Raw genomic sequence first — 25,509 nt, 5'->3', positions numbered from 1 at the left:
AGAACAGGTATCGGTACACAATTGCCTGCCTGCCTATCCATGAGCTGTTCTTTTCATACTTGCCCTCTCCCAAAGGGAGACCTTGCAAATATCTCATACAGTTAGAGCTTTCAGCTTAAAACCCATGATACCTGGATGAAGTCCTCTCAATCAAGATTGGATGGGGATCCTTATTATTTGCCAAATTGTCTGTATCCTCCCACACCCAAAATTAGTGGTGAAAAGAGGGATAAGATAACCATCATAAAAAAAAAAACCTACATGCGCTAAAGGGAAGCATCCAAGACACAGGGGTCACTGGTACATAGCAATGACCAAATCCCATCAAGCAGTAATTGTGAAGACTCCCTGAGCTGGAATTGGAGAAAATTACTTGCTTGGACTCTGGTTCAGCTTTAGGACAGGAGTCTCCTTGTCCATTGCTATCTGTGAGTCTGGACTGTGTCCTCTGGGTTGTTCTAGCCGTTATGCTCTGCGGACGCATCTAAAGGCAATGATGGAGAAAGTGCCTTTCTTGGGGGTGTCACCACTTTTTGCAACCTATTTTCTGTGGGTGTGGGCTTGATAAATTGGAGTCTGCTTTAGAAGCCAAAAAGGCATAGACAAGGAGGGATTGTGATTCATTGGCAATGTCATTTCCTTAAAAACTCAGTAGGATTCTCCTGTATTTGCTTAGAATCAGTTCCTCATGAACTTTCCCACAATGTTCCTTTCTTAGCTTCCTATTGCCTGAAGGATGCCTTCTCACTTTCCTGTTGGTAATTTTTGTGTTCTCTCTTCTTGGTTACTGTTCTTTGAGATTTGTAAATTTAATTAATCTTTCTAAAGGACCCAGGTTTTGGTTTCATTTCTCTATTGCTTTCTATTTTGTTTCATTGATTTCCATTTTTATCTTTTTTATATTTTCTTTGTACTCTCAATTAAATTTTCTCTTCTATATCCAGCTTGTACTATCTTTTCTTCTATTGGCTTTATAGTTTTTTTCCATAATAAAATATTTACTTCACGTGGACTTTATATTTTCTATGAGGTAGGGGGGGTCTAACTTCATTTTGCCTATGTAAGTGATCCAATTTTGCAAAAACCATTGACTAAGTATCTCCTCTTTCTCTAATGTCACTCTCCATTAGGCTAGATTCTATGTATGTGAATATATTTCTGAGCCTTTATTATACTTTTTCTAATCCCCTACTTACCTGTTTTATACCAGTATATTAATTAGTAGGGCTTTGTAATATAACTTAATAGACATATAATTCTTTCTTTATATTACAAATAATTTTTCAGTGGGTACTATCTCAAACTTTCACTTATTACTGACATTATATGTTAATATCTTTTTCTACCAACTTTTTAAGTACTTTGTAGAGGTGAATGTGTTTTTCCCCTCAATAATGCAGTTAAATCCCATTTTGTAATTTTCACATGTGTACTCAAGATCCCATATTGATAAAAAATGTATGGTCATTTCTCATAGTGCATGCATTCCGTATTGGAGAACTTGTTTACTTGCTAATATGTATTTGTAACCCCAAAATACTCATGGCACTCTTGTGGTCATATGTAGACATGCACAGAGCAAGAAAAAATTTGAGTTGCCCAATGCACACTTTTCCAGCTAAGGTCAAATAAGGTAACACTCTGCCTCCTCGTTCCAGCTCTCGTATTGTAAATAGGTATCCTTTTGCAGTCCATTTAGTGCCACATATTTTGCATTTTTGTGCTATTTGTTAATGATTTTGCTCTTTAAATAGTTTCCAAGGGGCACCTGGGTGGCTTGGTTGGTTAAGTAACTGCCTTCAGCTCAAGTCATGATTCTGGAGTCCTGGGATCAAGTCCCACATCAGACTCCTAGTTTCATGGGGAGTCTGCTTCTCCCTCTGACCTTCTCCCCTCTCATGCTCGCTCTCACTCTCTCTCTCTCTCTCAAATAAATAAAGTCTTTTAAAAAATAAAAATTTTTATAAAAGTAAAATAATCTCCGAGTGTTGTGCTGAAGTGCTGTCTATTGTTCCCAAGAACAGAAGGTTGCGATGTACCTGATGGAGAAAATCCACATATTAGATAAGCTTTATTCAGGCATCCATTGGCTGTAAGTTCAGTGTTCTTGAGTCAACAGTATATACGAAATAAGGAGTCTTTAAACAGGAACACACATAATACAAGGTTATGTATTTATTGATTGATGAACATGTACTGACCTGAGGCTTGGAGGAACCTAACCCTGCATTTCTCCTGTGGACAGTGTTTCGGTTTTGACTAAGTCAGCGTTCACAGCAACTTTGTAAAATAAAACCACTGTCAGTGAAGAGAATTAACTACTTACAATCAGAGATGGAGTCATTTTCACATGCTGTGGGAGATAGAGGTAAGCTTTTCTTCCCACAACAGAAAACAGAATCGTTCCGCAGGCCTGACACTTTTCTCACCAATTTAATTCCTCTTCTGAATTTATCTTCAGTTGTATGACTATCCTGACATTTGTATACATTTTTTATTCTATGAATAGATTTTTTTTTTTAAATTCAAAAGTAACCCAAGTGCTCATGGAAGAAATCCAAACACAGTATAAAAAAATAACATACAATGTACCTCCTTAAGTTACAATACTGGCTTCAACTCCTTAGATATTAACAGTTTCTTCTGATTATGACCAGAATGTTAATGCATAGTGAGGTGTGGTGGTGGGTATTAAGGAGAGCATGGAGAGCAAGTGAACATGGAGGACTGAGGTGGTGCATAAACAAGGAATCTTGGAACACTGAAAAAATAAAATAAAATTTAAAAAATATATATCTATCTACATACTTACTCATAACTATCCATCTGTCTCCTACTTACCTATCGTCTATCTATCTCCTTTAAAAATAAAGTTATAGCCCCTTAGAGGTTATGATAACCCCTTTCTATACTTACTTACTTCACTCTTCCATTTTAGAGATTTGTCCAAATGAACTTGTAATAGTCTTATTATTTTCTTTTTTCCAGTTTTATTGAGATGTAATTGACATATAACATTGTACTAGTGATTTGATATATGTATATATTGTAAAATGATTAACACACTAACTTCAGTGTGGTATCCATCTGTCACCTCACATAGTTATAAAATTTCTTTTATTGTGATGAGAACTTTAAAGATTTACTGTCTTAACAACTTTCAAATATGCAACACAGTATCATTAATTATAGTTGCAGGCTGTAGGTTACACCCCCAGGACCCATTTATCTCATAACCGAAAGATTGTAACTTTTTACTCCCTTTACCCATTTCTCCCACCCCTTATTCCCTGCCTTTGGCAATCATCAGTCTGTTTTCTGTTTCTGTGAGTTTTTCTTAAATTCCACATATAACTGAGATTATGCAATATTTGTATTTCTCTGTCTGACATATTTCACTTAGCATAATGCCCCCAAGGTCCATCCATGTTGCAAATGGCAGGATTTCCTACCTTTTTATGGCTGAATAAATAATATTCCTATGTGTGTGTGTGTGTAAAATCAACCAATCACATTTACCTTATCCAGTGATCCATCAGTGGTATTTAGCTTGTTGCCATATCTTGGCTTTTGTAAATCATGCTGCAGTGAATGCGGGGGGAGCAGGTATCTTTTTGAGATAGTGATTCTGTTCCTTTGGATCTACAGTAGTTCTACTTTTTGTTTTTTTTTAAGAAGTTCCATACCATTTTCCATGGGGGCTGCAGCAATTTACATTCCCACCAATAGGGCATGAGGGTTTTTTTCCCTTCACATCCTTGCCAACATTTATCTTCCATCTTTTTGATGAGAGCCACTCTAACAGATGTGAGGTGTTATTTCATTATGGTTTTGATTTGCATTTCCCTGATGACTAGTGATGTTGAGAACCTTTTTATGTACCTGTTAGCCATTTGTATGTCTTCTCTAGAAAAATATCTATTCAGTTCCTATGATCATTTTTTAATTGGATTGTTTGGGTTTTTTTTGCCACGGAGTTGTATGTGTTCTTCAGATATTAACCCCTTATCGGATCAGTGATTGGTAAATATTTTCTCCTATTCCATAGGTTGTCTTTTGTTTTGTTTATTGTTTCCTTTGCTGTGCAGATTTTTTTTTTGATGTGGCCCTTATGTTTTTATTTTTGCTTTTGTTGCTTTTGCTCTTGGTGTCAAATCCAAAAAATCATTGTCAAAATTGATGTCAAGGAGCTTACACCTTATGTTTTCTTCTAGAAGTTATATGGGTTCAGGTCTTATATTCAAGTCTTTAATCCATTTTGAGTTGGTTTTGTGTATGGTGTAAGACATGGGTCCAATTTAATTCATTTGGATATGGCTGTCCAGTTTTCTCAACATCATTTATTAAAGACATTATCCTTTTCCCATTATCATTTTCTTAGCTCCTTTGTTGTAAGTTAATTGACCATATAAGTGTGGGTGTATTTTGGGGCTTCCTATTCTGCTTCATTGATCTATGTGTCTGTTTTTATGCCAATACCACACTATTTTGATTACTCTGGCTGTGAAATATAGTTTGAAATCAGGAATATGATACTTCTAGCTTTGTTCTTTTTTCTCAGGTTTGCTCTGACTATTTGAAGCCTTTTGTGCTTCCGCACAAATTTTAGCTTTGTTTGTTCTAGTTCTGTGAAAAATGCCATTAAAATTTTTGATAAGGATTGCACTGAATCTGTACATTGTTTTTTGGTATTATGGACTTTTTAACAATGTTAATTCTTCCAATCTATGAGCATAGACTATTTTTCCATTTATTTGTTTCTTCAATTTTTTTTATCAGTGTGTTAGAGTTTTCAGTATACAGATTTTTAACTCCTTTACTTAAATTTATTCTTAAGTATTTTAAAATTATTTTTAAAAGGTTTTATTTATTTAAATAACCTCTACACCCAGTGTGGGGCTTGCACTCACAACTCTTAGATCAAGAGTCACATATTCTTTGGACTGAGCCAGCCAGGTGCCCCGGTATTTTATTATATTTTAATGCTATTGTAACTGGGATTGTTTCCTTAATCTCTATTTCTGAGAGTTTATTAGTGTATAGAAATACAACTGATTTTCATAGATTGACTGTATCCTACAACTTTACTGAATTCATTTATTAGTTCTAATGGGTTTTGTGTGTGTGTGTGTGTGTGTCTGTGTGTGTGTGTGTGTACTCTGTAGGGTTTTCTATATATATTATGTCACCTCCAAATAGAAACAGATTTACTTCTTCCTGTCCAATTTGGATGCCCTTTATTTCTTTTTCTTGCCTAATTGCTCTGGCAAGGACCTTCAATACTATATTGAATAAAAATAGGGAGAGTAGGCATCCTTTTTTCCTAATCTTAGAAGAAAAGCTTTCAGCTTTTCACTGATGAGCATGATGTTAGCTGTAGCCTTGTCATATATGGTCTTTATTTTGTCATAGTACATTTCCACCACACTGACTTTCTTGAGAGCTTTTATCATGAGTGGATGTTGAATTTTGTCAAATAGTTTTTCTTCATCTTCTGAGATGATCACCTGGTTTCATCCTTCACTAATGTGATGTGTCACATTGATTGACTTGTAGATGTTGAACGATTCCATATCCCTAAAATCTCACTTGATCATAGTGTATGATCATTTTCTTTGATCAACTTGAAGTGTTGTTGAATTTGGTTTGCTTAAGGACTTTACATCTATGTTCATCAGGGATTTGTCCTGTAATGTGTGTATGTGTGTATGTGTATGAGTGGTATCCTTGTCTGTTTTTGGTATCAGGTAATGCTGGACTTGTGAAGTGAGTTTGGAAGTGTTACCTCCTAATTTTTTGGAAGGGTTTAAGAAAGATTGGAATTAATTTCTCTTTAAATGTTTGGTAAAATTCACCTGTGAAGCCAGTTGGTTCTGGACTTCTCTTTGCTGGGAGGTTTTTGATGAGTGATTCAGTCTCTTTACTATTAATTCATCTGTTGAAATTTTCTATTTCTTCATGATTCAGTGTTGATAGTTTGTATGTTTTTAGGAATTTATCCATTTTTCTAGGTAATCCAATTTGTTGGCATATAATTATTCAGAGTAGTCCCTTATGATCCTTTGTATTTGTGTGTTGTCACTTGTAATGTCTCCCCTTTCATTTTTAATTTCATTTGAGTCCTTTTTTTTTTCCTTGGTAAGTCTAGCTAAGAGTTTGTTTATTTTGTTTTTCTTATTTTCATTGCATATTATGTGTTATCTTTTTACTCTCTATTTCATTTATTCCTGCTCTGATCTTTTATATTTTTTTCTTCTATTAAATTTGGGCTTAGTTTGTTCATTTTAGAGTAACTTTGAGGTGTATAGTTAGGTTGTTTATTTGAGATCTTTCTTTTTTCTTAATATAGGTATTAATTGCTCTGAACTCACACTGCCTTTGATAGCATCCCATAAATTGTGGTATGTAGTATTTTCATTTTCATTTCTCTTAGGATGTTTTCTGATTTCTCTTTTGATTTATCCTTTGACCCATTTGTTGTTTAGTAGCATGGTGTTTAATTTTCACATATTTGCAAATTTCCTAGTTTTCTTGTAATTGATTTCTGGTTTCATATCATTGTGGTCAGAAAAGATGCTTGATATTATTTCATTCTTTTAAAATTTATTAAGGCTTGTTTGTAGCCTAACATATGACTTATCCTGGAAAATGTCCCAAATGTGCTTGAGAAGAATATATGTTCTATTACTTTTGGGTGAAATGTTTTGCAAATGTCTGTTGAGTCAGTCTGGTCTAATGTGTAGTTTATGTCCAATGTTTCCTTACTGATTTTCTGTCTGGATGATCTATTTATTGTTGAAAATGGGATATTGAAGTCCCCTATTATTACTATGTTGCTATTTCTCCCTTCCAGACTATTAATATTTGCTTTAGATATATATGTCCTCCTATGTTGGATTAGCAAACCTTTGTTATTTTCAATTGTTTTATAGTATTCTGTTGTATGAATACATCATAGTTTATATAACCATTCCCTTACTAATGGACACCTAATTTTTTACAGTCCTTTGCTGATATAATAATCATCACTACCCCAAAATACCTAATTACATGTGCTTTTTAAAAATTGAGTGTGTCAATATGCTACCTTCACAGTTCAGATTGGTTTCTTTAAATGTCTCATTTTTAAATCATTGGAATTACTTGTAATTATTTAATCTGATTTTGCACATCACGTTATTTTTCTCCTGTAAGCCATAAGCCTCCTCTCTAAGGTTTTACCCGTCAGATGCTTATGGGTGTAGATATTCTTATCTATCTTGAACTTTCCTGAATTTCGGATTGTGAATAATATGTCTTCAGTTGCCATAGGAACTCCAAGTGACATGATTACTTTCTTCCATCATTCCTATCACTTTTTTTTTTCTTTTTTAGGTCTCAGTTAAATACAGAACAGCCTTTCTTGTTGCTTCCTTAACCTCCACTACTTCTGAGAAAATATGTTATTAGTTGTATCAAGTCAATAACTTATTAAATTTTGTAGGGCAATTTTATTTTATTTTATTTTTAAATAATTTTTGTATTATGTTATTTTAGTCACCAACAATGAATCATGGAACACTGCATCAAAAACTAATGATGTTGGTTTCACTTATTTGTGGAGCATAACAAATAACATGGAGGACATAGGGAGATGGAGAGGAGAAGGGAGTTGAAGGAAATTGGAAGGGTAGGTGAACCATGAGAGACTATGGATTCTGAAAAGCAACCTGAGGGTTTTGAAGGGGTGGGGGGGGGTGGGAGGTTGGGGGAGCCAGGTGGTGGGTATTAAGAAGGGCACGTATTACATGGAGCACTAGGTGTGGTGCAAAAACAATAAATTCTGTTATGCTGAAAAGAAATTAAAAAAAAAAACTAATGATGTACTGTAGGGAAATTTTATATAAATAACTAGATTTAAGTTATTATCTTTCTCAAATTCTGCATTATGTATGAAAGGAGTCGATAATAGGTAATGCAGTACAATAGTAAAAACTATTGATGATGGGACTATAGGTGATTAATTTTCTTTGTTTCTCTGTGTTTCCTAGATTTAAAGAAGTAGCATGCATAACTTTTTTTTAAAATTAACATGTAATGTATTATTAGCTTCAGGGGTACAGGTGTGTGAATCACCAGTCTTACACAATTCACAGCACTCATGATAGCATGTACCCTCCCCAATATCCATAATCCAGCTGCTCTATCCTCCCCCCCCCACCCCTCAGCAACCCTCAGTTTGTTTCCTGAGATTACGTGTCCCTTATTGTTTGTCTCTCTCCCAATCCCATCTTGCTTCATTTTTTTCCTTCCCTAGCCCCCCACGACCCCCCACTCTGCCTCTCAAATTGCTCATATCAGAGAGATCATATGATAACTGTCTTTCTCTGATTGACTCATTTCCCTTAGCATAGTACCCTATTGTCCTATCCACGTTGTTGTAAATGGCAAGATTTTGGGGTTTTGATGGTTGCATAGTATTCTTTATCCATTCATCTGTTGATGGACATCTAGGTTCTTTCCATAGTTTGGCTATTGTGAACATTTCTACTATAAACATTCAGGTGCACATGCCCCTTCAGATCACTACATTTGTATCTTTAGGATAAATACCAGTAGTGCGATTGCTGGGTGGTAGGGTAGCTCTATTTTCAACTTTTTGAGGAACATCCATACTGTTCTCCAGGGTGGCTGCACCAGCTTGCATTCCCACCAACAGTGTAGGAGGGTTCCCCTTTCTCCTCATCCTCACCAGCATCTGTCATTTCCTGACTTGTTAATTTTAGCCATTCTGACTGGAGTGAGGTGGTATACAACTGTGGTTTTAATTTGTATTTCCATGATGCCAAGTGATGTTGAGCACTTTTTCATGGGCCTGTTGGTCATTTGGATGTCTTCTTTAGCATGCATAACTTTTAAAATTAAAACAAAATTTTTTTTTAAATCTGTCAGATATTCTGCTTTTAGTAAAATTAGATTTTCAGTAAAGGTTTAGATGATTGAAATGTCCCAGTACAGTGTATGTTGTTCTTGTGCTAATTTGGGAAACTGTGTTAGGAAAATATTATCCATACTCTCAGGCTGGCCCATGATCTGTTGCGTCTTTTCAAGATGATATAACGTCTGTTTTTCTTTTGTTTTGTCCTTGTCCAAAAGCTCTCCACCCTTATCTCAGAATAAACTGGAAACCATCATGCATTACGACGTGCGTGCACACACACACACACACACACACACACACACAGACTCATGCATCTCCCACTCACACACTCACTCACTGAAATGGGTCCACGGTTACTTATCAGAGTTCTCGATTATGCCTAAAAGCTAGCAGCACGAAGGCTAACTTCATTTATTATTCATCTGATCTGGACACATTTCTTCAGCCTTTTTCTGGTAACAGTAGATAGATATGATTGTTTGGAGAGGAGAATATTTTCAGCCAGAAATATAGACTAAAGATATCTTCAAAAAGATATATTTGTGAATGCTACATCATAATTGTGCTACCCAGAGAGAAGTTCCTAAGTAGAGACAAAACTGTAACATATTAATGGGAGAATTGGGTTATGTCTACAGGGCCCTGGTTGCCTGTATCAATGACTTCATGAAATCATCATATGTAAGTTGTAAAACTTAGAGTTTAGAGGATTTCTCATTTGTGAGACCCTTGCATAAGGACATGGAAATATACCTTTACATCTATAGTGATGAAAGCTTGTTTCTATGCAGAAGATCATTTGCATTTAAAAAGACGAAGTCTGATTTCTGTGGTTATTTTCCCAGTAAATTTGCCATATAAAACAGACAACTTTTACCTGGATACAGACCTAAGAATTTTATGTTATTACTTCTGGAGATGCTGTGTATCTTCTATCTGCTAGGGACCATTGTAGGTACTACCGAAGCAGAGTGGTTAGACCAATTTTGAAAATTGGAAGGTTTTCACATTCAAGGCAAGGGTCTTAGTGTGTGGTGATTAAGAACTTGGACTTTGGAGTCAAATAGATCTCATTTCAAAGCTGAGATTTACAACATATCCGTGGTGTGACTTCAAGTAAATCATTTAGTCTTTAAAATCCACTTCCTGACCATTTCTATTTTAGAATGAAACAAGATAATATATGTAGAGCATTGAGCAGTACCTATCATACTTGATAAGTGGGAACTACACAATAATTATTATCACTGTGGGTATCAATAATACAATTATGTGCCACTTGGTATATCTTCTCATTCCCCACTGCCATCGACACTATGTAATATTTATTCTGCAGAACTGTGGGGGGCTGCCTGAGACCAGCGCCTCCCTGATGTTTTGCCTTCCTTTACCCGTTTAACTCTGCTTCATCCCCACAGGTGAATGACAAAAACAGCAGAGTGGTCACTTAATAGGAATGCTGTGAGGTTCAGTATAGCTTTGAAGTTTGGGGTCAGAAGCATCTCTGAAACACATTAGTAATTTGGTTTAAAAATAAAAAGCTAAATACCAAAAAGAGGGCCCAGTCTGAAGTTACTGTAGGCATTTTCAAAGAGTTTGGGAATGTTTTAGACGTTATCTGTGATCTGGGTCTGCATTAGCTTCTTTCTCTTTAACATACAGCCCCTGGGACGTAATGTGCCTCTCTCTGCAGTTATGTAAGCAGTTCTTGTGGGTCAGTTCCATTTCTCATCTGAAAGGAAAACTGCACCTGGGCAAGCTTTTCCTGGTAACAGACGCCAAAGGCAATGTTTGGACCTACCATTAAATTAAAGCCTGTTGGAAGTTCTGGAAACAAAAACCCCATTTGTTCCAGAAGCAGCATTATTTAAACAGTGCGCAGCACACAGTAGGGCCTCAAGTTGGATGTGCTGAACGAATGAATGAGTGAATGAATGAAAGAGGTGGTGATGTCCCTATTTATGTTTTGACTCTAGAAGCACCAGAAACTGTTCAGCCAGGTGCCACAGCCCAGCCTGCCAGCTCACATTCTTTGCCACACATTAAGCAGCAGCTGCGGAATGAAGACTGCTACCATGGCAAGCTGAGCAGGAAGGCAGCAGAGAGCCTGTTGGTAAAGGATGGGGACTTCCTGGTTCGAGAGAGTGTAACATCTCCTGGCCAGTATGTGCTAAGTGGACTACAGGGAGGCCAGGCAAAGCATCTTCTCCTGGTGGATCCCGAAGGCAAGGTATCATTGAACTTCTTGTGGTTTTCGCAGGATGTTTTAATTAAGGTTATTCTGAGTGATTAGTCCAAAGCCTGTCGCATGTTAAAGCTAAGAGTTTTCTTTCTCTTGAGCCTGCTAGGTGGAGCAGGAAGTGCTAACTAAGGGGGCTAGTGGAGGGGTTTGAGAGGGAGCCACCCCAGAGGATCAAGTAGAGGGCAGCTCTTTCTGCCCTTCCCACTTCAGATTAGCACTAAGTGAATACCTACAACACAGAAGTGTAAGGATTCACAGCTGACCACTGTTCAGTATCACATACCTTGTCCTTGCTACCAGAGTGCTTATAGCTTATGATTTCAAAAAACAGATGCTTAGGGACGCCTGGGTAGCTCAGTGGGTTAAGCCGCTGCCTTCGGCTCAGGTCATGATCTCAGGGTCCTGGGATCGAGTCCCGCATCGGGCTCTCTGCTCAGCAGGGAGCCTGCTTCCTCCTCTCTCTCTCTCTCTGCCTGCCTCTCTGCCTACTTGTGATCTCTCTCTGTCAAATAAATAAAAATTTTAAAAAATCTTTAAAAAAAAAAAACCAGATGCTTAAATAATTATAACACAAGTATGAATGATGTAAGAATGGTTCAGCCAAAGCATTATAGTGTTTCTCGTGATAGAGGAGTGCTCTGGTTGAGGGAAACTAAATGCTTCTTGCAGGGTCTGGCATGTAAAGTGAACCTTAAAAGACAGCAGCATTTTAAAAGGGGGTATATTTGGAGCATAGAGAAGGAAGCACAAGAACACACAGAGCAGAAGAATGACATTAAGCCAATTTAAAAATGTATGGCTAGGCAGAGGATGGGACAGAAATGATCGTAGACAAAAAACGGTTAACAAAATGGTAATAGTCTTTCCCTATTAATAGTTAGTTTATATGTAAATGGATTAGGCTTCTCAGTCAAAAAATATAGAATAGAAGATATAAAGCAAGATCCGACTATATGCTGTCTAGAAGAGACTCACTTTAGATTTAAGGACATGCATAGTCTGAAAGTGAAAGGATGGGTAAAGATGTTCCATGCGAATGATAACCAAAAGAGAGCAGTCAAAAACTGTTAAAAGAGACAAAGAAGCACATTATATAATGATAGAAGGATCAATTCACCAGGAAGATATAACAATTATAAATGTATATGCACCCAATATCAGAGTACCCAGATATATGACACAAACATTGGCAGAACTTAAGGGAGAAATAATAACACAATATTAGTGGGAGATTTCAGTGCTCCACTTTCAATAATGGATAGAACATCCAGTCAGAAGGACTTGAACAGGGGCACCTGGGTGGCTCAGTGGGTTAAAGCCTCTGCTTTCGGCTCAGGTCATGATCCCAGGGTCCTGGGATCGAGCCCCACATCAGGCTCTCTGCTCAGCAGGAGACCTGCTTTGCTTCTCTTCCTCTTTCTCTCTGCCTACCTCTCTGCCTACTTGTGATCTCTGTCTGCCAAATAAATAAATAAAATCTTTAAAAAAAAAAAAAAAGAAGAAGGACTTGAACAACAGTGTAGACCAAATGGACCTATCAGACAAATACACTAGCCTCAGAATACACATTCTTCTCAAGCATACTCAGAGCATTCACATGTTAGATCACTAATACTAGGATGGATCTCCTATCAGGTCAAAAAACAAGTCTTAGGAGATGTAAGAAGAGTGAAATCATACCAAGTATCTTTTCTTACCACAGTGGAATGAAACTAGATATTAATGACAGAGAGAAAATTTACAAATAAGTGGAGTTAAATAATACACTCTTGAAGAACAAATGCCAAAACAGAAATCAAGGGGAAATTAGAAAATATCTGGAAACAAATGGAAATGAAAACACAACATACCAGAACTATGGGATGTGGCAGAAACAATATGAAGGAAGTTGATAAATGTGGTGATAAATGTCTACACCGAAAAAAAAAAAAGATCTCAAATAAACAATCTAACTCTGCATCTCAAGGAACTATAAAAGAACAAATTAAACTCAAAATTAGCAGAAGAAAGGAAATATTTCAGATTGCAGTGAAATAAATGAAAGAGAATAGAAACATAATAGGAAAAAATCCACAAAAGTACAAGTTGGTGTTTTGAAAGGATACATGAAACTTATCTTTAGCTAGATGGCTTAGAAAGCAAGAGGGAAGGCTCAAACAAATAAAATCAGAAAGGAAAGAAGAGACATTACAACTGATGACAAATTAAACGATTAAATGATTATATTAAACAATTATAAGAGATTATTAAGACAATTATATGCCAACAAATTGGATAACCCAGAAGAAATGGATAAATTCCTAAAAACATACAACCTACTAAGAGTGAACCACAAAGAAATAGAAAACCTGAATAAATTGTTAGTAAGGAGATTGAATCACTAGTCAAAAACTTCCCACACACAAAAAAGTCCAGGACCAGATAGTTTCACTCATAAATTCTTTCGGACATTTAAAGAATTAATGTCTATGCTTCTTTTTTTTTTTTTAAAGATTTTATTTATTTATTTGACAGAGAGAGATCACAAGTAGGCAGAGAGGCAGTCAGAGAGAGAGAGGAGGAAGCAGGCTCCTGGCTGAGCAGAGAGCCCGATGTGGGACTCGATCCCAGGACCCTGAGATCATGACCTGAGCCGAAGGCAGCGGCTTAACCCACTGAGCCACCCAGGTGCCCAATGTCTATGCTTCTTAAACTTTTTCCAAAAAAATGAAGAGGAGAGGCGCCTGGGTGGCTCAGTTGGTTAAGTGTCAACCTTTGGCTCAGGTCATGATCTTAGAGTCCTGAGATCCACCTCTCCCTACCATAGGGCTCCCTGCTTGGCGGTGAGGCAGCTTCTCCCTCTCCCTCTGCGTTTCCATCTCCCTCTGCCCCTCCCCTGACTTGTGCTCTCTTGCGTGTTCTCTCTCTCTCTTTCAAATAAATAAAATATTTTAAGAAAATGAAGAGGAAAAAATACTTAAAAACCCATTCTATGAGGCCTGCATTACCCATATACCAAAACTAGAAAAAGACACTACAAGAAAGGAAAACAGAGGCCAGTATGTCTGATGAACATACATGTAAAAATCCTTAACAAAATACTAGCAAACCACATCCAATAGTTCACTAAAGGATCATATACCATGACCAAGTGGGATTTATCCCTGGATTGCCAGGAAGGTTCATCAAAGAAAGCAATTGATGTGGCCCACGACGTTAACAAAATGATGGATAAAAATCATATGGTCATCTCAATAGATGAATAAAAAGCATCTGAAAAAACTAAACACCCTTTCATGATTAAAGATTATTTATTTATTTATTTGACAGACAGAGATCACAAGTAGGCAGAGAGATAGGCAGAGAGAGAGAGAGGGGGAAGCAGGCTCCCCGCTGAGCAGAGAGCCCAATGTGGGGCTCAATCCCAGGACCCCAGGATTATGACCTGAGCCAAAGGCAGAAGCTTTAACCCACTGAGCCACCCAGGCGCCCCAACACCCTTTCATAATTAAAAAAAAAAAAAAAACAAAAAAACCCTACACTCAGTGAACTAGGAGTAGAAGGAAATTACTTCAGCATGACAAAGGCCATATGTTTAAAGCCTACAGCTAATACCATACTCACAGTGAAAAACAAAGTTTTTCCTTTCACCACTTTTGCTCAACATAGTGCTGGAAGTACTCTCCCAGGAAATTAGGCAAGAGAAAGAAATAAAAGGTATCCAAATTGGAAAGGAAGAAGTAAAATTATCTCTTCAAAGATGATATAATCTTATATGTAGGCAATCCTAAAGATTCCACAAAAAACCTGTTATGACTAATAAATAATTTCAGCAACATTTCAGGATAGAAAGTGAACATACAAAAATCAGCTGCATTTGTATATAATAATAATGAACAATCTGAGAAGGAAATTCAGAAAACAATCTCATTTACATTACCATCAAAAAGAATAAAATACTTAAGTATAAATGTAACCAAGGAGTCAAAAGACTTATAAGCTGAAAACCACAAAACATTGCTGACTGAAAGAAATTAAAGAAGACACAAATGGAAAGACATCCTATGTTCATGGATTAGAGGATTTGCTATTGTTAAAACCTCCATATTATCCAAAGTAATCTACAAATTCAATGCAATCTCCATAAAAATTTAAAAATCATTTTATAGAAATAGAAATACACTCTTAGTATTCATTTGGAACCACAATAGCCAAAACAATCTTCAGAAAGAAAAATAAAGCTGGAGACATCATACTTACTGATTTCAAAGCTAGAGTAATCAAACCAGCATGGTACTGGCATGAAGACAGACATATAGACCAATGGAACAGAACAGAGAGCCCAGAGATAAACCAATGCATTTATGGCCAAATGGTCTTTGCAAATGTTGCCAAGAATACACAACAGAGAAGGAATACTCCTTTCAGCAAATAGTTTTGGGAGAATGATATCCATATGCAAAGAATAAAATTAGACTCCCTATATTACAGCACACCCCAAAATTTATTCAAAATAGATTAAAGAAAAAAAATAAAGGAAAAAAAAACAAAATAGATTAAAAACTTATATGTAAGATCTGACACTGTAAAACTAGGAGAAAAGAAAAAGAAAAATTTCATAATATTGCTCTTGACAATGATTTCTTGGATATAACACCAAAAATGCAAGCAAATGCAAAAACAGACAAGTGAGACTATGTAAAACTAAAGAATTTCTGCACAGCAAAGAAAACAATCAGCAAAGTGAAAGACAATCAGAATGGGAGATAATATTTGCAAACTGTATGTCTGGTAAGGGGTTAATTTTCAAAGTCTATAAGAAATTTCTACAACTTAATAACAAAAAAACCCCAAATAATCTGATTTAAAAATGGGCAGATAACTTGAACAGTCATGTCTCCAAAGAAGATCTGCATATGGCCAGCAGGTATTTTAAAAAAGATGCTCAACAACTATAATCACCAGGGAAGTAGAATCAAGTTCACAGTAAGATATCACCTCACCCCTGTTAGGATGATTATTATAAAAAACAAACAGAAAAGAACAAGTTTTGGTAAGGGTATGCAGAATATGTAACTGTTGGGCCTTGTTAGTGGGAATATATAATGGTGTAGCTGCTGTGGAAAGCAGTATGGGTTGTCCTCAAAAAATTAAAAATAGAATTCCCATATGGTTCATATTTATTGGACAGGTTTTTATCCCAAAAGAATTGACATCAGGATTTTAAATAGACATTTGCACTCCCATCTTATTCACAGTAGCCAGGTGGTAGGAACAAGCTTAATGTCCCTTGATGGATTAATAGATTAACAAAATGTGGTGTGTGTATGTATACATACACAAGTATACAACAGAAGAGTATTCCACCGTAAGAAGACAAAAGTCTATCATATGCTACAACATAAATGAACCTGGAGAATATCCTGCTAATTAAAATTAAAATAATTAAAATAAGCCAGTCACAGGATGACAAGTACTGCATGATTCCAGTTATATGGGGTATCAAAAGTAGTCAAACTCGTAGAAATAGAATGTAGGATGATAGTTGCCAGGGCCGGGTGGAGAGGAAGAAATAGGTGGTGGTGGTTGTTTAATGACTATTGGTTTCAGCCTTGTAAGATGAAAAAGTTACAGTAATCTGTTGTATAGCATTATGCTTAGAGTTAACTACACTGTTGTACACTTAAAAACTTGTTCAGGGGGTAGATCTCATGTTATGGTTTTGTTATCTCTCTCTCTCTCATACAAACACCCACACACACACACACACACGCCCCTTGTGACTGGGACAACAGCAGCACTATTTGCAGTGTGTAAAGCTGGGCAAATGGTGGAATGCACATGGAGTGCAGGGGGCCATGATGAACTGGGAAGAGCATGTCCTGTGTAAGAGGGACAGTCACACGCAGCTCCGGTCACTTGCTGCCATTTGGAGTAAGGGTCCAGGGTAGCTGGATGTGATTTTCCCAAAGAAACCACAAAATGAAATTTGTATAGGTAATCTCCCCATTTTTAATTCAAAATACTTAAGAACTCTCTATTGGGCACCTTCTACCTTTTCCCCACAGCAAACTGTAAAACATCTCCTGGTATGTTTGGCTGGAGAGTGGGTAGTTTATAATCCCTGCACTGGAAGATAACTTGACATTTGTATTCAGGATTGCTTAGAGACGAAAGTAATGAGGGGATTCCAGGTAAGAACTAGTGAAAGCCTGAATCAGGATGGAGGTAGGAGAAATACAGAGAGGAGGGCAGAGTGAGCTGGAATTTACAACACAGACTAGCAGGACTGATCCACTGATTTGACATGGGCTGGGGTTGAGATGAAGGATATCAAAATGTTTTCAAGGCTTGGAGCCATTTGAGAGTAAGTGGGAAACCTTGTGCGCTTTTCCTCTTAATCCTTGAGTGTGTATTTCCCAAGAGTAGGGATGTTCTCTTACACAGACATAGTACAGTGATCAAGATCAAGAAACTTTAACATTGACCATTACCCTTATCTAATTCAAGGTTATATTCAAATTAGGGCAATTATTCTCCCCAAAATTGTGTTTTCTTTAATATGCTAAAAACCAATATCTAAACAGAACAAAAAAAAAATCCCTTGTAGAGAGGTAGCAGAATCATGGAGCATGATTCTGGAGTATGATTCTTATTCATGGAGCATGAATAAAGCGAAGTAAGCCTTAGTCTCTGGCTGCATGACGTCCTGCTGCTGGGCAGTTCCCAGCCACCCCCTACAAAGGAGTGGAGTCCATTGTGGCCAGTGGAGTCATGATGGAGAGTAAGCAAGAGAGAAAGCTCAAGAGAAAGCAAGCATAGGGAAACTGAGTTGCTTTGGCAACAGGCAAGAAGTTCCATATAACATATTTATGAATGGGCTACCATGAAGTCTGCAGGAAGGAGACATGAATGCCTATTAGGAAGGTCTGACGAGGCTTCTTGAAGGAGACAGGATTTGTGTTGAGCCTCCAAGAAGAGGCAGGACTTCTCCAGAAGGGCTACTTCGAACAGACACAAGATATTTTGGCAACAGTCTGCTTGCTGGGTTATAATTGTAATCCTGGGATTCATGCTTCTATATACCGTTAAATATTTATAGCAATGGTGATGTGACAAGATACATGAAATAGTAATATGGCAAAAAGAGTTGTTGCAAATTTGGATTGGGTGACAGTTTTTAATCATTTTTCTGAGAGGGAAAACTGCTTAAAAAAAAAACAAAAATGGTAATGGGGAATGAGACAAGTGTTTCCTAAGGGATATAGAGCTGAAAGGTACCTTTCTTTCTTTTTTTTCTTTCTTTCTTTTTTTGTTTGTTTGTTTGTTTGTTTTGTTATTCAGCCAAATATCTCCTTCAGGGATGTGTCTTTTTTTTTTTCTTTTCCTGATTGTTTACATCGTGTGGAATAACTATTATCATTTAATCTCAATACTTGTACTTCCTTTTCAAGGTAAGGACCAAGGATCATGTGTTTGATAATGTTGGCCATCTTATCAGATACCACATGGATAACAGTTTGCCGATCATTTCATCTGGAAGCGAAGTAAGCCTTAAACAACCAGTGAGAAAAGAAAATAATCCATGACTTTTGCATTCCAGCAAGTGACCATTTGGAAGTACCATCACACTGATATTTCAAGAAAGTGGTGTTAGGACACAAAAGATAATCCAAACCTGGTTTAGAGACAAACTAGAGCACAAACTGTGAAGTACATTTTTCCAAGACCATCATGGACTCTGTCCTTTCTAAGACAAAGAACTAACAAAGATCAATCCTCAGAAAGTGAAAATCAGAAAAGGAGAAGAGGATTGGTCCCTTTGAAAAGAAATTATACATATGCACGGATGTCACTTTTTAAGGCCATATTGCATTGATAGCAAGCTAAAAGCACAATTAAACTTTCCCATTCTAAAGACTCCTTGGATGAACTGCTGGGGCAGTAGTGGTATGTGCCTTTCAACTTGATAATTTGGGGACATTTTCATATTGGGGAGATTAGTTCTAAGTGTCTTCATATTCTCTAACTATAGAACTATTTGCCAAAAGAAGTTTTTCCTTGTTACAAAAATAAGAAGTAATTTGCTTGATAGTTACTGACTTTATTACATTTTCGGTTTAGTAGCACTTTCACTGCAATGTTAAAATAAATTTGTCGTTGAATTTGGACTCTGTCTATGGCCAGTAGAGTCAAAGCAAAAGTCACTGAAAGCATTGGTCTGTTTCACTGGCCTGTCCCATTTACTACTTAAAGGGTTGGAGCCTAAATTCTTTGGCCTAGTATTTCTCAATCTTTGCTATTCGGATGGTTTGTATGCAGCATAGCATAAACTGAAGAGAGGCCAAATCTATCAGTCATTTCTATTTCATCGTATTTATCCCTCTTTCCTTCCCCTCTCCCTTCCCCTACACACAGAGGAAGCTTGTGAACGCACGGATTTAAAACATGGCAGACAAACCCATGTTCTTCATATTCAACATTCAAATTGGTTTCATTCTTATTTAAAATACTGATTTTATTTGAAAGTATCAGGAAATATCCTCTTGATTGGCTGTGACTGAATCATAGTCTTTCACCTGTATCCTGAGCATCTTTTCTAGATATGATCAGACAAAATGCAGAAGGGGGAAAACATATTGAATGAAACGTCTGGAAAGGTTTGTCACATGTAGTTACACTGGTAAACTGATGGTGTAATTAGTGTTGCATAGAGAAAAGTGCAAGCCAGGTCTCTTGATATGACCTTGAGCCAGCTGCTGAGCCTACCTGGACTCCAGTTTCCTTATCTATGAAATAAGGGACTTGGGCTAGGTGAATTCAGAGGTGCGTCTCAGCCCTAAGATAAGATGAGTTTACAAAAAGCAAGTTTTCCATTTATTAGGGGTCAGTATTGATAATCAGTTTGTAGAAGGAAGGTGAAAAGGAGCTTTTTCCTTTAGTCTGTACCTGTACTCACAGAATGAAGGGCACAACTGAAACCAACATTCAGGTAGGAGAGACCCCGAGCCTTTCCATCACAAACACAGACACACTGGCGCGCTCTCAGCAGTGACAGTGGAAGTGGATTCGGTTGTTTGGAGTAGCAGGAAACGGCTTCAGTCTTTTCCTAGCCTTTGCATAGAGTGGCTTGGCCATTGCTTTAGGATGCTTTTTTATCCTGAGTAATCTGGACAGTTGCCTTAACCCCACCTCATTTTGGCCATGTAGATACAACTTAATCTTTGTAATTGTGATATATTTGCTAAGTTTTAAGTAAAAGACAAGAAATTTTTGGAGGGTAGAAATCATCAGACATCAAGGAACACTGAACTGTAATATTTCCTCTATAAAGGTTTATGATTTTCTCCTACTTCTGGTGTCACTGATTGCTTAGGTAGGTTTGTTTCCTTTTACACAATGAGGAAATAATGGCTCTTTCATCAGTTTTATATATACCTTGGTTCTTGATGATCTGTCCCCACAAAAAGGGGTCAGCGTGAGTATAGATAGTAGAAACTTGTGGGTGATCTAGTCACCTGGCAGAGACAGAGCAGGGTTGTGGTCTCAAGATTGGTTGAGCGGAGTGTTAATGGGATTGCAGGAAAAAGTTCTTGATAGAAACAGATGCAGAGAGTATAAATGATACGAGCAGTACATGAATCCTGGCACAGAATGAACCGGTACATAGATAATCAGTATTTGACTGTAATGTTATAGTAGTTAGGTAAGCAAATACTCAACTTACAAGTACCACAGACACCGTTAAAACAAAATGAAACAATAGAAGAAATATTTGATTGCATGCTATTTTAATGACACATGCTTATCTCCATCTGTTTTAAAGTGGAAATCCATTTGTCTCTAAATACCTGTAAATGATTTTTCAAAAAAAAAATAAATGATCATTGCTTTGTGACAATTGACTGTATATGTCTGATGTTGGGGTTTGGAAGATTTATCATTTGCAGGATGTATCAGTGTCCTGACAGGAAACAGATGGCTCACATCAGTTGGGTAATGTGAGGAGGGTTTAACAAAGGGACTCTTTACAAAGGTGTGGGCAGAGTATGGGGAAACCACAAAGGAGGACACAGTGCCCTGGGACCAGTGAACAGGTAAGGGGAGATCATGGTAATGTAATCCAGAGAGAGAGAGCTCCTCCTAGGAGCTGTGGGCTCCAGTGGAGGTACTCCCCCAGCCCTGGTGACTCCACGAGGAGGCGGCTATGGACATTATACTTAATGGAAGAAGGACAGCCTTTTCAACAAATGGCATTGGAGCAGTTGGACATCTGTGGCAAGAGAACAAACCTCACACTTTACATAGACATTAACCCAAATGGGTTATGGATTTAAATATAAAATGTAAAACTATGAAACTTTTAGGAAAGAAAAACACAGGAGAAACTCTTTAGAATATAGAGTAAGGGAAAGAATTTTTAGAGTTGACATGATCCATTAAAGGAAAAACTAGTACATTGCATTTCATCGAAATAATAAATTTTTGCTCTGTAAAAGACTCCATAAAGAGGATGAAGGGCAAGCGATAGACTGGGAAAAAATATTTGAAAACCACATATCTGAGAGAGGGCTAGTATCTAGAATAAGTAAAAAACTCAAAACTCAACAGTAAAAAAAAAATCTAATTAGAAAGTGGGCAAAAAACACAAACAGACAATTCAATGAAGATATACCGATGGCAAACAAACATGTGAAAATATTTTCACAATCATTAGCCAGTTAGGAAATGCAGATTAAAATCACAATTAGATATTACTATATACATACCTGAATGGGTAAAATGAAAAATACTGACAATACTAAACGCTGGCCTGATGAGGAGAAAGTGGACCACACATGCATTCCTGGTGAGAATGTAAAATAGTACAGCCCCTCTGAGGGTTTATTTAAGAAACTACCCGTGCAGCTAACATTCAACCCAGTAATAACACCACTGGGCTTGGATCACAGGGAAGTGAAAACCTACGTATACACAGGAAAGTTTATAGTAGCTTTGTTTGTAATGACCTAAAGCTGGCAATACCCCACGTGTTCCTTTAATGGGTGAATGGTGAAATGGACTGTGGTACACACATACCATGGAATACTACTCAGTAATCAAAAGGAATGGCAAACTGATTTGCAACAACATGGATGGAACTAGAGCGTATCATGCTTAGCGAAATAAGTCAAGCAGAGAAAGACAACTATCATATGATCTCCCTGATATGAGGAAGTGGTGATGCAACATGGAGGCTTAAGTGGGTAGAAGAAGAATAAATGAAACAAGATGGGATTGGGAGGGAGACAAACCATAAGTGACTCTTAATCTCACAAAACAAACTGAGGTTGCCGGGGGGAGGGGGTTTGGGAGAAGGGGGTGGGATTATGGACATTGGGGAGGGTATGTGATTTGGTGAGTGCTGTGAAGTGTGTAAGCCTGGTGATTCACAGACCTGTACCCCAGGGGATAAAAATATATGTTTATAAAAAATAAAAAATTAAAAAAAAAAAGGAATGGCAAACTGATACATACAATGTACATACAATGTACATACAATCTTCAGAGAATTATACGGAGCAAAAAGCTAATCCCAAAAGGTTACATACTATAAGACTATAATTATATAATATTCTTGTAATGACAAAATCATAGAAATGGAGAATAGATTAGGTGTTAAGGAGGAAGGAGAGTGGGTACAGTTACAAAAGGGCAATGTGGGGAATCTTTGTGTGATGCAATAGTTTTGAATTTTGATTGTATCAATGTGGATATTATGGTTGTAATACTATACTATAGTTTTGAAAACAATGTTATTTGTGGAGAAGCTTTCCCTGTTATTTCCCAGTTATTTCTTATCAAGAGATTTTAGGAAGATCACTACTTTAACTGTTGACATTTTCACCAGTGGGATCATCTTGGTCATCCTAGGTCCCATCATACTAGGACTAGGAGGAGTCATCTAGATGAACTACATGAAGCCACCTTCACCAGGGGCCTCAAACGTAATGTTTGATATTATCTCCAGAGATACGCTGACAACATCAAAGGATGGCAAACACAGATGGCGTGTGAGACATGGCGCCTCTGCCCAGACCCTTTCAGATAGATCCCTTGAATCATTTCTGCCTGCCCCCTGCTGGCTTCTGTGTGTTTTGCTCCTAACTACTGCAGAGGGGCTCTTGCTGATGACAGCTTCAGGTAAGGGGAGCTGCTTTGAGTCACCAAGAGCCAGAGGTGCCTGTGAGTTTCCTTCTTCCCTGCCCTGCCACCATCTCTGGTGCAAGAGTGCATTACCCAGCCTGATTAAACTTCGGAGCTCTCCATGGGGTCACATTGACCAGCACATCTCCAGAAAGCCCACACCTGCTTGACTTTTCTCCTTTCCTGACCTGTTTCCTCACTCCCTAACAGCTTTCTCTGGGAAAGCCTTCCTTACTAAATCCTATGTACTCAAATTTTCATGCCAGAGGTAATTTCTGGGAACCTGACCTAAGGCAGAAGAACATCAAATAATTTTAAACATGTGCACCATTATGGGACTACACTATCTAAGTGTTCGAATACCTGAAAATTTTAAATAAATCCTGTAATTGTCATGGGAATGGTATCCTTATTTTGTATTTTATTAATATGCATTGAACATGTTAACATTTAAAATATTCACCAGTTTAATGATCTTGTTTCGAGAAACAGAAGTAGTGTGGCATCTGAGAGGGTCTGCATTTCACACTCAGGTATGATTCTGGCAGCTTTGGCTCTTTATCAAATGATCATTGTCACTACTTCTGACAACTTTCACAGGTTTTCTGATGAAAAAATTTGGTGTGAATGAAAATCCTGAACATTAAATCCTGGCAATTGGCTCTCACACTTTTGGTCGAAGACCATAGAGAGGCAAAAGACCTATTGCCCATGTACATTTCACCCCCAATCCTCCTTTCTTTTTCTCTTTTTTCTTTTTTTTTTAGGTAGTGAAAAAATAACTCAGTGACAATGAAGAACTGAAGAGGAACCATGGGGGTTGCTTATTTATTTACTTTTAAAGGAGAAATATCATTTACATGATTTTATATCCCCAAATACTGCCTTAGATTTTTCAGAAACGAGTTATTTGATGACTTGCCTTGATAATATGTTTTCAGTTGTTTAAATAGAACAAATTAATAGTTCTATTAATTTCAATAAATTTCCAATTTCAATAAATGTCCAATAAATTTCAATAAAGTATAAGCAAACTTCAGAAGAATTATAAATTGATAATATTAGTAATAGATGACTAATGATAAAAATTGAACTAGAACTTGGATATTATTTTAAAGTCAAATTATAGGAAAAGTACAAATTCATTTATTAAAGTAATTAACACTACACACAGCTGAGTTAACCCAACAGCTTACAACAAACCTAATTGATGTTGATGAAGCCAAGAAAAGAGAGTTCATAATTAAGAAACAGGAATAATATCTCTTTAAAAAAAGTTTCCTGGGAATGACACTATTTACACCCTTCTCCCCAAAGTGGGCATTTAAGTTATCTTCAGATGTGCATGAGCAGTTTTTATAATGTTTCACAAAGAAACAATGATACACCATTCTTGGTAAGCTTACATAATATGATAACTTTAATTTACAAATTCTAAACATTAGTAATCCATCATATCTTACTTGGTAGATTCCTAATAGATAAACCTTAGTTGTATGTGAAAATAAAAACCATAAAATTGCAAGATATTTTGCCGTGAAAACTGAAGAAACAGCTTACATGGTCAGTTTACAATATCAGGAATATCCTCGAGGTCCACCAGTGGGCTATGGATCATACTTGGAGAACCACTGATTTAGACTATTCACAGACAATCAATCTATTGTCACAAATGCATCCTAGTCATAACTGGTTGTAAGGAATGAAAACCTACCTATATTAATTTCCTAGGGTTACTGCAGCAAAGTACTACAAACTAGATGCTTAAAATAACAAATTTATTCCCTCACAGTACTGGAGATTAGAAGTCTGAAATCAAGGTGTTGACAGGGCCATGCTCCTTCTGAAGTTCTGGAGAAGAATCCATTGCCAGCTTCTGGTGGCCCTGGATGTTCCTTGGCTTACGGTGACATAACTCCTTTCTCTGCCTTCATCTTCGCATGGCTGTCCTCTCCTTGTGTGTTTTCTGTGTTCTCTCTCTTTTTTCTTCTTCCTCCCCCCTTTCTTTTTCTTTTTTATGAAATTAAAAATTTAATTTTAAAAGTGAGCCCTGGGGGCGCCTGGGTGGCTCAGTGGGTTAAGCCGCTGCCTTCGGCTCAGGTCATGATCTCAGGGTCCTGCGATCGAGTCCTACATCAGGCTCTCTGCTCAGCGGGGAGCCTGCTTCCTCCTCTCTCTCTGC

General features: G+C 37.2%; 1 protein-coding gene across 1 annotated transcript in view; it reads left to right on the top strand.

The window, feature by feature from the left end:
• Positions 1–21,036, top strand: part of SHC4 (SHC adaptor protein 4) — a 136,381-nt gene extending 115,345 nt beyond the window's left edge. Inside the window, exons 11-12 of the mRNA XM_004751348.3 lie at positions 10,897–11,150; positions 18,596–21,036. Coding sequence (XP_004751405.2) covers positions 10,897–11,150; positions 18,596–18,730 — 389 coding nt within the window. The 3' untranslated portion in view covers positions 18,731–21,036. The remainder of the gene's footprint in view (positions 1–10,896; positions 11,151–18,595) is intronic.
• Positions 21,037–25,509: the final 4,473 nt, after the last annotated feature.

The sequence above is a fragment of the Mustela putorius genome, unplaced genomic scaffold (assembly GCF_011764305.1).
Source record: "Mustela putorius furo isolate JIRA1106 unplaced genomic scaffold, ASM1176430v1.1 tig00003898_pilon_pilon_pilon, whole genome shotgun sequence".
Taxonomy (NCBI): domain Eukaryota; kingdom Metazoa; phylum Chordata; class Mammalia; order Carnivora; family Mustelidae; genus Mustela; species Mustela putorius.
The sequence above is the reverse complement of the archived record's forward strand: the minus strand, read 5'-3'. Positions and strand labels throughout refer to the sequence as shown.